At 48.9% G+C, this 13,936-nt stretch overlaps 1 protein-coding gene across 1 annotated transcript in view; it reads right to left on the bottom strand.

The window, feature by feature from the left end:
- The window catches only part of LOC124045015 (DNA topoisomerase 1-like), a 34,785-nt gene that overhangs the window by 3,673 nt on the left and 17,176 nt on the right, over window positions 1-13,936 (bottom strand). The window contains exons 9-20 of the mRNA XM_046364217.1: window positions 12,805-12,920; window positions 12,566-12,687; window positions 10,355-10,477; window positions 10,036-10,223; window positions 7,997-8,141; window positions 5,486-5,629; window positions 5,137-5,322; window positions 4,267-4,335; window positions 2,727-2,841; window positions 2,314-2,441; window positions 1,972-2,066; window positions 1,601-1,750 (exon numbers count right to left, since the gene is read on the bottom strand). Of these exons, the coding sequence (XP_046220173.1) occupies window positions 1,601-1,750; window positions 1,972-2,066; window positions 2,314-2,441; window positions 2,727-2,841; window positions 4,267-4,335; window positions 5,137-5,322; window positions 5,486-5,629; window positions 7,997-8,141; window positions 10,036-10,223; window positions 10,355-10,477; window positions 12,566-12,687; window positions 12,805-12,920 (1,581 nt within the window). The remainder of the gene's footprint in view (window positions 1-1,600; window positions 1,751-1,971; window positions 2,067-2,313; window positions 2,442-2,726; window positions 2,842-4,266; window positions 4,336-5,136; window positions 5,323-5,485; window positions 5,630-7,996; window positions 8,142-10,035; window positions 10,224-10,354; window positions 10,478-12,565; window positions 12,688-12,804; window positions 12,921-13,936) is intronic.

Below are 13,936 nucleotides of genomic sequence, written 5' to 3'. Positions count from 1 at the left end.
GTCTGCACATAGCCATTGTGTAATTTCAAATCCAGAGCGAAAACAAACAAAAAAATGGTCACTGTCCCGTGTATTTAAATCCCTCTTACTCACAATCTCTGACAATGACTGTCCAAAGACAGTTGTCTTTTTTATTCATATTTTTCCTTTTATCATTGAAGATGATATTAAAACATCTATTGATCATGTAAGGGTGTGTGGGTGAGGGCCCTCTGTCTTGGCCCTCCACTCATCCAGCAGCAGTAGGCTATTTGGAGTGGTGTACTGTAAAAAAATACTTTAAAGTACTACTTAAGTCGTTTTTGGGGGAATCTGTACTTTACTTTACTATTCATATATTAGTCAACCTTTACTTTGACTAATTCCTAAAGAAACAACATTTCTAAAGAAAAGATGTACTTTTTACTCCCATACATTTCCCCTGACACCAAAAAGTAGTTACAGTTCAAATGCTCAGGCAGGACAGAATTATGGTCCAATTCACACACCTATCAACCATCCCTACTATCTCTGATCTGGCAGACCCACAGAAAAATATATACTGTGGTTGTGTTGGAGTATTCCACTGTCTGTCCATAAAAAAATACAAATTAAATTGCTTAATATAAGGAATTTGATGTATAGCATTTTTCTTTTCACAATTGTTTCATGTTTCAAGTTGAATACTTGTTCCACCACTGTACTTCGGTACATTTAAAACCTGATACTTTTAAAATTGTACTCAAGTAGTATTTTACTGGGTGACATTCACTTTTAGCTGAGTCATTTTCTATTAAGATATTTTACTTTTAAAGTATTAGAATTGAGTACTTTTCCCACAACTGGCTATTTGTCCCGGGCGTGCCACGTCACATTGCCTCTACATGTGGAGGAAGAGCTCTGTGAGGGGACGCTCTCTGGCCCTACAAACAAACCCTATTGTTCCTCACTCACACACACTTTCCTTCTCACCCTTTCGTTCTCTTCTTCACTCTGCTTTCCCACAATGCACAAGCATTTCCTGCCTTCTGTCACCATTGGCGACCACTAGCGACCCCACCACTACCCCCCACCCACCCAAGACACACACCCACCCCCGCCTATGAAAACATTACATGTATGACAGGCTTACGTATGTAACTACTTTAGTAACAAATATATTCCTCAGTTTGTACCTGGTAACGTCAGACATCCCTTACTTACTTATCGTGTAATTACGATAAATTGTAGTTAATTAAGATAAATTAACTACATGGTATCTGTGGTAATTGTGAAGTAAAATGTCTGTCTGTCTGTCTGTCTGTCTGTCTGTCTGTCTGTCTGTCTGTCTGTCTGTCTGTCTGTCTGTGCCTGCCTGCCTCTGTCCTGCCTGTCCTGCCTGCCTGCCTGCCTGCCTGCCTGCCTCTGTCTGTCTGTCTGTCCTGCCTCCTGCCTCTGTCTGTCCTGCCTGCCTGCCTCCTGCCTGCCTGCCTGCCTGCCTGCCTGCCTGCCTGCCTGCCTGCCTGCCTGCCTGCCTGCCTGCCTGTCTGTCTGTCTGTCTGTCTGTCTGTCTGGCTGGCTGGCTGGCTGGCTGGCTGGCTGGCTGGCTGGCTGGCTGGCTGGCTGGCTGGCTTTCATTTACCATGCAACAGAGATGCGTGGGTCCAGGTAGTTGAGTTTGGAGGTTCCCAGTGCGATCTGCTTGTTCTCCTCTCTGTCTGTGGCCTGCATCTGTAGCTTCATCAGCTGTTCCTCTATCCTCTGGACCGCTTTCCTCTTCACCTCCACCATCCTGAGGACACCACACAAGTCATTGATTAGCTGATTGATCCATCCCTAGTTCTACCAAATCGGATTGGGGTAAGAAATGAGTAGAAACTTCCACCTATCTGTCGGCAAGGTGAGTCTATTGTCATTTGTATGCAGCACAAAGTACGTAGGGGAAGGGGCTAGCTAGGGGTTGACTTGGCATGGGGCCCTAGTCTGGTGTAGTTTCAGTAGAGCTGTACTCACTTTTTACTCCGGTCATCATGTGAGGCCTTGTGCTCTGTCTTTGCCCCCTTCAGCTGTTTCCTGGTGGCCGACAGCTGCTTCTGCTTCTCATCTATCTGAGAGCATTAAACCGACACACACACACACACACACACACACACACACACACACACACACACACACACACACACACACACACACACACACACACACACACACACACACACACACACACACACACACACACACACACACACACACACACACACACACACACACACACACACACACAGGTACTGTGACAGCAAAAATATACATTTCAGTGCAAGTGGACAATAGAGACTTATTCTATTCTACTGTTACCTTGGCTTGCAGGTTCTGCATGGACTTCTCAAAGGTCTTAGGTGCAGCCCTCTGGTGGTTGCACAGTATAGCCACAGCCCGGTTGGCTCTGTTGTAGGACAAGATCTTAGCAGGAATGCTCTCATCCGCTGGAGACAGACACAGATACAGTATTTACCATGCACTTTTCAAAGAAATATCTGGTTAATTGTGTAGGCTACCTCAACATAAAGTTGAACCAACTATTTGCTCACTGTTTGCTGCTGCCAATGTGATCTTTATTAAAGCTAGTAACACAGCAACAATAACATTTGCCCCGACATCAGGTTAGTAGAAGCAAACAGTGGGCAGACAACTTCATCCACTATTGGCTAGTGGACCTGTCACTCATCGGAGCAGTGTGTGTGATTGGCTGTCTGCGTGCTGTCACTCACGGCTGGTGAGCTCTTTGAGCTGCTGCTGCAGGGTGATGGAGGCATTGTACGTACGGAACACTTTGGCTGTCAACCCGTCCATCAACTCCTGGAGGTGCTTATTCAGAATAGAGGTCTAGAGAAGAGGAGGAAGAGAAGGAACAGAGAAAGAAATAAAGGAAGGGGGAGAGAGGTAGGTGAGTTTAGGGGAGATGGGGAGAGAGGTAGGTGAGATTAGGGGAGATGGGGAGAGAGGTAGGTGAGTTTAGGGGCGATGGGTGCGAGAGGGAGATGAGTTTAAGGGAGTTGAGGGAGGTGAGTTTAGATGAGATGGGGAGAGAGGTAGGTGAGTTTAGGGGAGATGGGGAGAGAGGTAGGTGAGTTTAGGGGAGATGGGTGCGAGAGGGAGATGAGTTTAAGGGAGTTGAGGGAGGTGAGTTTAGATGAGATGGGGAGAGAGGGAGGTGAGTTTGGGGAAGATGGGGGTGAGATATGGGAGATGGGGAGAGAGGGAGATGCAGGTGAGTTTAGATGAGAGGGAGGAGGTGAGTTTAGAGGAGATGGGGAAGAGAGGGAGAAGGAGGCAAGTTTAGATGAGATGAGGGAGGTGAGTTTAGGGGAGATGAGAGGGAGAGGTAGGTGAGTTTAGATGAGATAGGGGAGAGAGGGAGAGGTGGGTGAGTTTAGGGGAGATGGGGAGAGAGGGAGCGGGAGGTGAGTTTCGAGGAGATGGGGAGAGAGGGAGAGGGCGGTGAGTTTAGGGGAGATGGGGAGAGAGGGAGCGGGAGGTGAGTTTAGAGGAGATGGGGAGAGAGGGAGAGGGCGGTGAGTTTAGGGGAGATGGGGAGAGAGGGAGAGGGCAGTGAGTTTGGAGGAGATGGGGAGAGAGGGAGAGGGCGGTGAGTTTAGGGGAGATGGGGAGAGAGGGAGAGGGAGGTGAGTTTAGAGGAGATGGGGAGAGAGGGAGAGGGCGGTGAGTTTAGGGGAGATGGGGAGAGAGGGAGAGGGCAGTGAGTTTGGAGGAGATGGGGAGAGAGGGAGAGGGCGGTGAGTTTAGGGGAGATGGGGAGAGAGGGAGAGGGAGGTGAGTTTAGAGGAGATGGGGAGAGAGGGAGAGGGCGGTGAGTTTAGGGGAGATGGGGAGAGAGGGAGAGGGCAGTGAGTTTGGAGGAGATGGGGAGAGAGGGAGAGGGCGGTGAGTTTAGGGGAGATGGGGAGAGAGGGAGAAGGCAGTGAGTTTGGGGGAGATGGGGAGAGAGGGAGAGGGCGGTGAGTTTAGGGGAGATGGGGAGAGAGGGAGAGGGCAGTGAGTTTGGAGGAGATGGGGAGAGAGGGAGAGCACATTCGAGACACTAATGTAAGACCTGTTTTATATTTGACTATTAGCCCTCAGTGCCTTCATTCACCCAGTATTAAGACCATAGGTTCAAATCAAATCAAATGTATTTATATAGCCCTTCGTACATCAGCTGATATCTCAAAGTGCTGTACAGAAACCCCAGCCTAAAACCCCAAACAGCAAGCAATGCAGGTGTAGAAGCACGGAGGTTGTCTCTCTTACATTGAGTCTGTCGAAGAGGTCATCCTCGGGCTGCTTATTCTCCAAGAACAGCTGCAGGTTCTTAAACACCTGAGATAGAATACACAGGTTCATTTAAGAAGGAGTCTTGACATGTCTTATTCCTTATAAAATACAACAGTATTCTAGTACATTTCACTTTTAGGTTTAGATAAATAACCCTGACCAGGCTGGTGATCTAGTTATTCTCTTGTAATGTCTGATTACTGCCAGATGAGGGTGCCATCATTGAGCAGGTTGTGTGTGTGTGTGTGTGTGTGTGTGTGTGTGTGTGTGTGTGTGTGTGTGTGTGTGTGTGTGTGTGTGTGTGTGTGTGTGTGTGTGTGTGTGTGTGTGTGTGTGTGTGTGTGTGTGTGTGTGTGTGTGTGTGTGTGTGTGTGTGCCAGTAATAGCAGGAAACAGACCTCCCCCAGAGGCAGAGCTGACGGAAAGCACTTTAGGCCTGGCTCACCTGTCTGTACAAACATCCTCCGAGCAATGTGTGTCCAAACACACACACACACACACACACACACACACACACACACACACACACACACACACACACACACACACACACACACACACACACACACACACACACACACACACACACACACACACACACACACACACACACACACACTCACAGGCAGGTGTGCGCACACAGGCAGATCATTAGGGCATGACTAACACACGCTCCAGACATCTGTTAAACGCTCGCCCAACACAGACTCGACCACCCGATCAAAGTGAAGGAATGAAATCTTAAACATCCCTTTAATTCTTAATCAATATCATCTTCTCTCCTTCCTCTTCTCTCCTCCCCCCTCCTCTGTTCTCCGTCTGTCCCCTCTCTCCTCCTCTCCTCACCCTCTTCTCCACAGGCATCTTGTTGTAGTATCTGATGGAGTCTTTTCCCAGGAAGTCAAACTCCACCACGTACTCCTGGTCGTCCATCTTGGGGTACAGCTTGATGTGTTCCACCCTCAGGGAGCAGCAGCCAACCGTATCAGCCGTCTCCCCCTCCTCCTTCTCATTCCCCGCCCTCAAGGCCAGCTATAGGACACACAGGACGGAGGGCAGAGGTTGTGTTTGAGCATCCTCGATTATTTAGGTATCCAACCTCAATCGAAAAGGCTTAGAGTGGTGAAAGCAGAACCTTGCTCTCAACAATCCAGTCACAGCTAATAGATGTACTGTGACGTGTATTTCTCCTCACCTTGTCTATGAAGTAGAGAGCCACAGCTCTTTGTCTGACCCTCATCTCTTTAGACTTCCAGTCCTCTCTGTACTGGGCCCTCAGGCGCTCCACACACTTCTTCAGCCTTCGGGCCGTCTCATACTTCTGCCAGTCCTTCTCGCCCTACACACAGGCAGACACGGGACAGAGGCAGACACGGAACAGAGACAGACACGGGACAGAGACAGACACGGGACAGAGGCAGACACGGGACAGAGGCAGACACGGAACAGAGACAGACACGGGACAGAGACAGACACGGGACAGAGGCAGACACGGGACAGAGGCAGACACGGGACAGAGGCAGACACGGAACAGAGACAGACACGGAACAGAGACAGACACGGGACAGAGACAGACACAGAACAGAGACAGACACGGGACAGAGACAGACACGGGACAGACAGAGACAGACACGGAGACAGACACGGGACAGACAGACACGGGACAGAGACAGACACGGGACAGAGACAGACACGGGACAGAGGCAGACACGGAACAGAGGCAGACACGGAACAGAGGCAGACACGGGACAGAGGCAGACACGGAACAGAGACAGACACGGGACAGAGACAGACACGGGACAGAGACAGACACGGAACAGAGGCAGACACGGAACAGAGACAGACACGGGACAGAGACAGACACGGAACAGAGACAGACACGGAACAGAGGCAGACACGCGACAGAGACAGACAGGGACAGAGACAGACACGGGACAGAGACAGACACAGACACGGAACAGAGACAGACACGGAACAGAGACAGACACGGAACAGACATGGGACAGAGACAGACACGACAGAGACAGACACGGGACAGAGACAGACACGGAACAGAGACAGACACGGAACAGAGACAGAGACACGGAACAGAGACAGACACGGAACAGAGACAGACACGGAACAGAGACAGACACGGAACAGAGACAGACACGGAACAGAGACAGACACGGAACAGAGACAGACACGGAACAGAGGCAGACACGGAACAGAGACAGACACGGGACAGAGACAGACACGGAACAGAGACAGACACGGAACAGAGGCAGACACGCGACAGAGACAGACACGGGACAGAGACAGACACGGGACAGAGGCAGACACGGGACAGAGACAGACACGGACAGAGACAGACACGGGACAGAGACAGACACGGGACAGAGACAGACACGGGACAGAGACAGACACGGGACAGAGACAGACACGGAACAGAGACAGACACGGGACAGAGACAGACACGGGACAGAGACAGACACGGGACAGAGACAGACACGGAACAGAGACAGACACGGAACAGAGACGGAACAGAACACAGGCAGACACGGAACAGAGACAGACACGGAACAGAGACAGACACGGAACAGAGACAGACACGGAACAGAGACAGACACGGAACAGAGACGGAACAGAGACAGACACGGAACAGAGACGGAACAGAAACAAACACAGAAACAAGACAGACACGGGACAGCGACAGACACGGGACAGAGACAGACACGGGACAGAGACGGAACAGAAACAAACACAGAAACAAGACAGACACGGGACAGAGACAGACACGGAACAGAGACGGAACAGAAACAAACACAGAAACAAGACAGACACGGGACAGAGACAGACACGGGACAGAGACAGACACGGGACAGAGACGGAACAGAAACAAACACAGAAACAAGACAGACACGGGACAGAGACAGACACGGAACAGAGACAGACACGGAACAGAGACAGACACGGAACAGAGACAGACACGGGACAGAGACAGACACGGAACAGAGACGGAACAGAAACAAGACAGACACGGGACAGAGACAGACACGGGACAGAGACAGACACGGGACAGAGACGGAACAGAGACAGACACGGGACAGAGACAGACACGGGACAGACACAGGACACAGACAGACACGGACAGAGACAGACACGGACAGAGACAGACACGGGACAGACACGGGACAGAGACAGACACGGGACAGAGACAGACACGGGACAGAGACAGATACGGGACAGAGACAAACACGGACAGAGAAAGACATGGACAGAGACAGACACGGGACAGAGACAGATACGGGACAGAGACAAACACGGACAGAGAAAGACATGGACAGAGACAGACACGGACAGAGACAGACACGGGACAGACACGGGACAGAGACAGACACGGGACAGAGACAGAGACGGGACAGAGACAGACACGGGACAGAGACAGACACGGGACAGAGACGGAATAGAGACAGACACGGAACAGAGACAGACACGGGACAGAGACAAACACGGGACAGAGACAGACAGACAGGTTACATTAGATTTAGGGTGAGTGATAAGGTCAGGATAAGGGAGTGAGGGACTCCTTTAGTAACCTCCTTTATTTGAGGTTAGGGTGAGAGGGTCATGGTTAGGAGTTAGATCTGAGAGTTACCTTGATTCTGGAGCTGAAGTAAATGTACTTGTTAGGGTTAGGAGTGGGGAGGTTTAAGGTTGTGATTACCTTGATTCTGGAGCTGGGGTTGAGCATGATGTACTTAATAGAACCCTGGATGTTCTCAGTCCACGACACCAGCCATGTGACCTTGTTGTCGTGACGAACCTCCTTCCAGCGCGTGCCCTGGGGCGGCTTGGGGTGCTTGGAGTCTCTGAGGAGAAGAGGAGAGGGGCAGAGAGAAGGTTTGAAGAAGAATAAAGCAATACCTTGGATCAAAGAGACTGAGTGAGACAACTTGGGGAAGAGGGGCTGAGAGATGTAGTGTTTTAGCTAGTAAGAGGTAAGCCTAGTCCACCAAGGTTCACCCCAAATCCTTTAGTGCTTGAGGCCTTCAGACCTCTCAATGGTATACTGATGTTCCTCAAAGGAGTAAGGCTTCAATTGTGTTCTAAACTCAAAGCTGATCCTGTTTTGACATTTCCTCTCCTGTGTACAACTATCACAGGACCGGGGTGAAAAACACACCAAAACAACGCCAAGCTGAGCAGGTAGATGGCCAGCTTGTCCTTTTATTGTTTCCACCACCGGACTGGGCTCGAGGCGACACACACACACACACACGTACACACATGAACACACAACTGAGACAGAGAAATGGCCTTTGACACACACGTAAACAACCATATGGCATGTTTAGGACCATCACACACACAAACCATGCATGGAAACTAGAAGAGCCAGGACAGGATAGAGCCAGGACAGGACAGAGCCAGGACAGAGCCAGAACAGAGCCAGGACAGGACAGAGCCAGGACAGAGCCAGGACAGGACAGAGACAGGACAGGACAGAGCCAGGACAGAGCCAGGACAGGACAGGACAGAGCCAGGACAGAACCAGGACAGGACAGAGCCAGGACAGAGCCAGGACAGGACAGAGCCAGGACAGGAGAGGACAGAGCCAGGACAGGAGAGGACAGAGCCAGGACAGAGCAAGGACAAGACAGAGCCAGGACAGGACAGGACAGAGCCAGGACAGAGCCAGGACAGGACAGAGCCAGGACAGAGCAAGGACAAGACAGAGCCAGGACAGGACAGAGCCAGGACAGGACAGGACAAGACAGAGCCAGGACAGGACAGAGCCAGGACAGGACAGAGCCAGGACAGAGCCAGGACAGGACAGAGCCAGGACAGAGCAAGGACAAGACAGAGCCAGGACAGGACAGAGCCAGGACAGGACAGGACAGAGCCAGGACAGGACAGAGCCAGGACAGGACAGAGCCAGGACAGGACAGAGCCAGGATAGGACAGGACAGAGCCAGGACAGGACAGAGCCAGGACAGGACAGAGCCAGGACAGGACAGGACGGACAGGACAGAGCCAGGACAGGACAGAGCTAGGACAGGACAGGACAGGACAGCAAGCAAAGATACTTTTTACCCCGGATAAAAATAGCTGCAGCAATCACAACAAGGCAGATATGGAGGGGGAGATAAGAGGGGGGAGGGAGGGAGGCATACAGAGGAAGGAGAGAGAAGTGGTGGACAGACATACAGCAGGGAGAGGAGGGATAAGGGAGAGAACAGAGGAACATAACAATGGGGCAGAGGGGTGGAGGACTCTTTTACATAAAAACACACAAGTACAATAAGAAATCCCGTCACCGTAGAAAAAAAGGGCGTGATGTCAGGAACATAAAACTCCCACAAAACACAATGTCCCAATAACATGTTCTCTTCTCACGAGACATAGGTTCACACCCTTACACATGAAGCCCATAGAATCCATACAGGAGCCGGCACAACTTGGTAAGCAATTCAATGTGATTGTTGCAGGCCTCAATAGCTTACCACTCAAATATATAGCGGTATACAGGGACCTCTTGTGGTAGGAACACAAAACTTCACATTTATCATGAACTTGGTGATCCATTTAATTTAACTAGGTAAGTCAGTTTAAGAACAAATTCTTATTTACAATAGGAACAGTGGGTTAACTGCCTTGTTCAGGAGCCTTGTCAGCTCTGGGATTTGATGTACAATGTACAATGCACAATGCTCATTCATCACCCTCTTTCCAACTGATGATGATGAAGATGGGGAGACTCACTTGCTGCAGTTGATAATGATGTCTTCAGGGCGGATGCGGCGTTTCAGCATGCCCATCTTTGGGTGGTCCCCACGCCCCCTGAACAGACCGGGAGGCTCGATGCGAAAGTTTCCAATTCGCTCCTTATGGTTGTCCATCACACAGAAACCATACTCCTGGAGGATACGCTCATTCTCCTCTTTGATTTTCTGGAAAACGTTGGAATAACATTGGAGAACGTTGGAGGGTGTGTGAGTTGTAGACGTGTGTACTGTATGTGTACTGTATGTGTGTGTCTGTGTGTGCGAGCGCGTGTGCACATGTTGGTTCAGGGCCTCACCAGTTTCTCATCTTTGGACATCTGTTTCCGGGCCTCTGATTGGGCCTTGAAGTACTCGCTCATCTCCGTGAAGTTACACTTGTTTATATCTGTGATCTTTGACTTCTCCTCCGATGTCATTTCCTGGGGTTAAAGGACAGAATAGAGTTTTATTTATACAGGGGATCAAATGAGACTAAGGTCTCATTTGCAGTAGAGCCCTGTTTTCAATACAAAGAAAAAACATGTGCATTAACAAAAACAATCACAATTAACATTTAAATGATCAGAAATCTATTTTCTGAAGGACCCAAGAGGCCCTAGAACATCCATTACAACGGTTTGTTTTTCACATGTAAGGTGCAGCATATCTGAAGTGTAATGTAATTCATTGACATCGTTTTAGAATGAGTCATTCTATAAGAGATCAAAGATGTCAGATAAATTGGAAATGTTTGCATTAGCGCTTTATAGATAATTAATATACAATGCTGCTCTCTTCTGGTGGTCAAAGAGGCCCAACCTACTTTTAGATATCAGGAACAGTGGTGAGTTTTAGAACCAGAGCCAGTAATGAACCTCAGGGCACAATGATATACAGCATCCAAGTGTGGACGCTGCAGCATACATGTAAACAACACCCCATATTCCAATAATCCAATATACACATAACGGTAGAGGTTACCTGCCCTTTCCCTCTTGGACAAAAGGAACACCTATGTGAGAATGCTGTTCATTGACTACAGCTCAGCGTTAAATACCACAGTGCCCTTTCCCACTTGGACAAAAGGAACACCTATGTGAGAATGCTGTTCATTGACTACAGCTCAGCGTTAAATACCACAGTGCCCATAAAGCTCATCACTAAGCTAAGAACCCTGGGACTAAACCCCTCCCCCTGCAACTGGATCCTGGACTTCCTGACGGGCCTCCCCCAGATGGTGAGGGTAGGTAGCAACACATCTGCCACGCTGATCCTCAACACTGGAGCTCCCCAGGGGTGTGAGCTCAGTCCCCTCCTGTACTCCGTGTTCACCCACGACTGCATGGCCAGGCACGACTCCAACACCATCATTAAGTTTGCAGACGACACAACAGTGGTAGGCCTGATCACCGACAAGGACGAGACAGCCTATAGGGAGGAGGTCAGAGACCTGGCTGGGTGGTGCCAGAATAACAACCTATCCCTCAACGTAACCAAGACTAAGGAGATGATTGTGGACTACAGGAAAAGGAGGACCGTGCACACCCCCATTCTCATGAACGGGGCTGTAGTGGAGCAGGTTGAGAGCTTCAAGTTCCTTGGTGTCCACATCAACAACAAACTAGAATGGTCCAAATACACCAAGACAGTCGTGAAGAGGGCACGACAAAGCCTATTCCCCCTCAGGAAACTAAAAAGACTTGGCATGGGTCCTCAGACCCTCAAAAGGTTCTACAGCTGCAACATCGAGAGCATCCTCACTGGTTGCATCACTGCCTGGTAAGGCAACTGCTTGGCCTCCGACCGCTAGGCACTACAGAGGGTAGTGCGTATAGCCTAGTACATCACTGGGACTAAGCAGCCTGCCATCCAGGACCTCTACACCAGGCGGTGTCAGAGAAAGGCCCTAAAAATTGTCAAAGACCCCACCCACCCCAGTCATAGACTGTTCTCTCTACTACCGCATGGCAAGCGGTACCGTAGTGCCAAGTCTAGGACAACAAGGCTTCTCAACAGTTTTTACCCCCAAGCCATAAGACCCCTGAACAGGTAATCAAATGGCCACCCGGACTATTTGCATTATGTGCCCCCCCCCCAACCCCTCTTTTACGCTGCTGCTACTCTCTGTTTATCATATATGCATAGTCACTTTAACTATACATTCATGTACATACTACCTCAGTTGGGCCGACCAACCAGTGCACCCGCACATTGGCTAACCAGGCTATCTGCACTGTGTCCATCCACCACCCGAGAGCATATATTTTGTTTTGTTAGCATTCAGCACCAACTTAAGATCAGAAAGTGTCTTCTGCAGTACCAGCATTTTAAAATGCTTGGCCAACAGTAGGTGCAATGTACCAGCATTTTAAAATGCTTGGCCAACAGTAGGTGCAATGTACCAGCATTTTAAAATGCTTGGCCAACAGTAGGTGCAATGGAGTATAACACAGTATTCCATGGGGCATAACTCAAGTAATATCTGTCTGAACGTTCCCCTACAGGAAACAGAGCAGCCATGACCCTACCTTTCTCCAGTCCTTGTAGAAGTTCTTCCTAAACATTTCCTTGGTTGTGTACTCATGGTCCAGCATCTTGGCAAAGAACGTAGCCACCTCCTCTGCTGGGGCACTTAGTCTCAGGAGCTTACCTGGTGGGGCATAGAAAGATTGAGAAAGACTTTCAGAGAGACTTGGTGATATAATCATATCAAAAATATAATCTAACCACCTAAACATAAAGTGTGAATCTATATGGACTCACTCACCATCGTAGAAAAACCTGACATGGCCAGGTAGGGGTTCATATGGAGGAGCAAGAACAGGTCCCTTGTGTTCCAGAAACTTCCATTTGGAGCCATCAGTAGATCTCTCCTCCTCCCACCTAAAATGGATGGATGATAAAATGTGTATGAGAAAAATAACAAGTAAAGAGTAGACTGTAGATTTGAGTTTTTTTAGAGTACCCACAACCATTTAGTGATTGTATCTGCAGGAATCAACCAATCCTCCCAAACATCTCACCATTTAGTGATTGTATCTGCAGGAATCAACCAATCCTCCCAAACATCTCACCATTTAGTGATTGTATCTGCAGGAATCAACCAATCCTCCCAAACATCTCACCATTTAGTGATTGTATCTGTAGGAATCAACCAATCCTCCCAAACATCTCACCATTTAGTGATTGTATCTGCAGGAATCAACCAATCCTCCCAAACATCTCACCATTTAGTGATTGTATCTGTAGGAATCAACCAATCCTCCCAAACATCTCACCATTTAGTGATTGTATCTGTAGGAATCAACCAATCCTCCCAAACATCTCACCATTTAGTGATTGTATCTGCAGGAATCAACCAATCCTCCCAAACATCTCACCATTTAGTGATTGTATCTGTAGGAATCAACCAATCCTCCCAAACATCTCACCATTTAGTGATTGTATCTGTAGGAATCAACCAATCCTCCCAAACATCTCACCATTTAGTGATTGTATCTGTAGGAATCAACCAATCCTCCCAAACATCTCACCATTTAGTGATTGTATCTGCAGGAATCAACCAATCCTCCCAAACATCTCACCATTTAGTGATTGTATCTGCAGGAATCAACCAATCCTCCCAAACATCTCACCATTTAGTGATTGTATCTGCAGGAATCAACCAATCCTCCCAAACATCTCACCATTTAGTGATTGTATCTGTAGGAATCAACCAATCCTCCCAAACATCTCACCATTTAGTGATTGTATCTGCAGGAATCAACCAATCCTCCCAAACATCTCACCATTTAGTGATTGTATCTGCAGGAATCAACCAATCCTCCCAAACATCTCACCATTTAGTGATTGTATCTGTAGGAATCAACCAATCCTCCCAAACATCTCACCATTTAGTG

The sequence above is a fragment of the Oncorhynchus gorbuscha genome, linkage group LG10, assembly GCF_021184085.1.
Source record: "Oncorhynchus gorbuscha isolate QuinsamMale2020 ecotype Even-year linkage group LG10, OgorEven_v1.0, whole genome shotgun sequence".
Taxonomy (NCBI): domain Eukaryota; kingdom Metazoa; phylum Chordata; class Actinopteri; order Salmoniformes; family Salmonidae; genus Oncorhynchus; species Oncorhynchus gorbuscha.
Note: the sequence above shows the minus strand (reverse complement) of the source record. Positions and strands in the feature narration are given on the sequence as shown.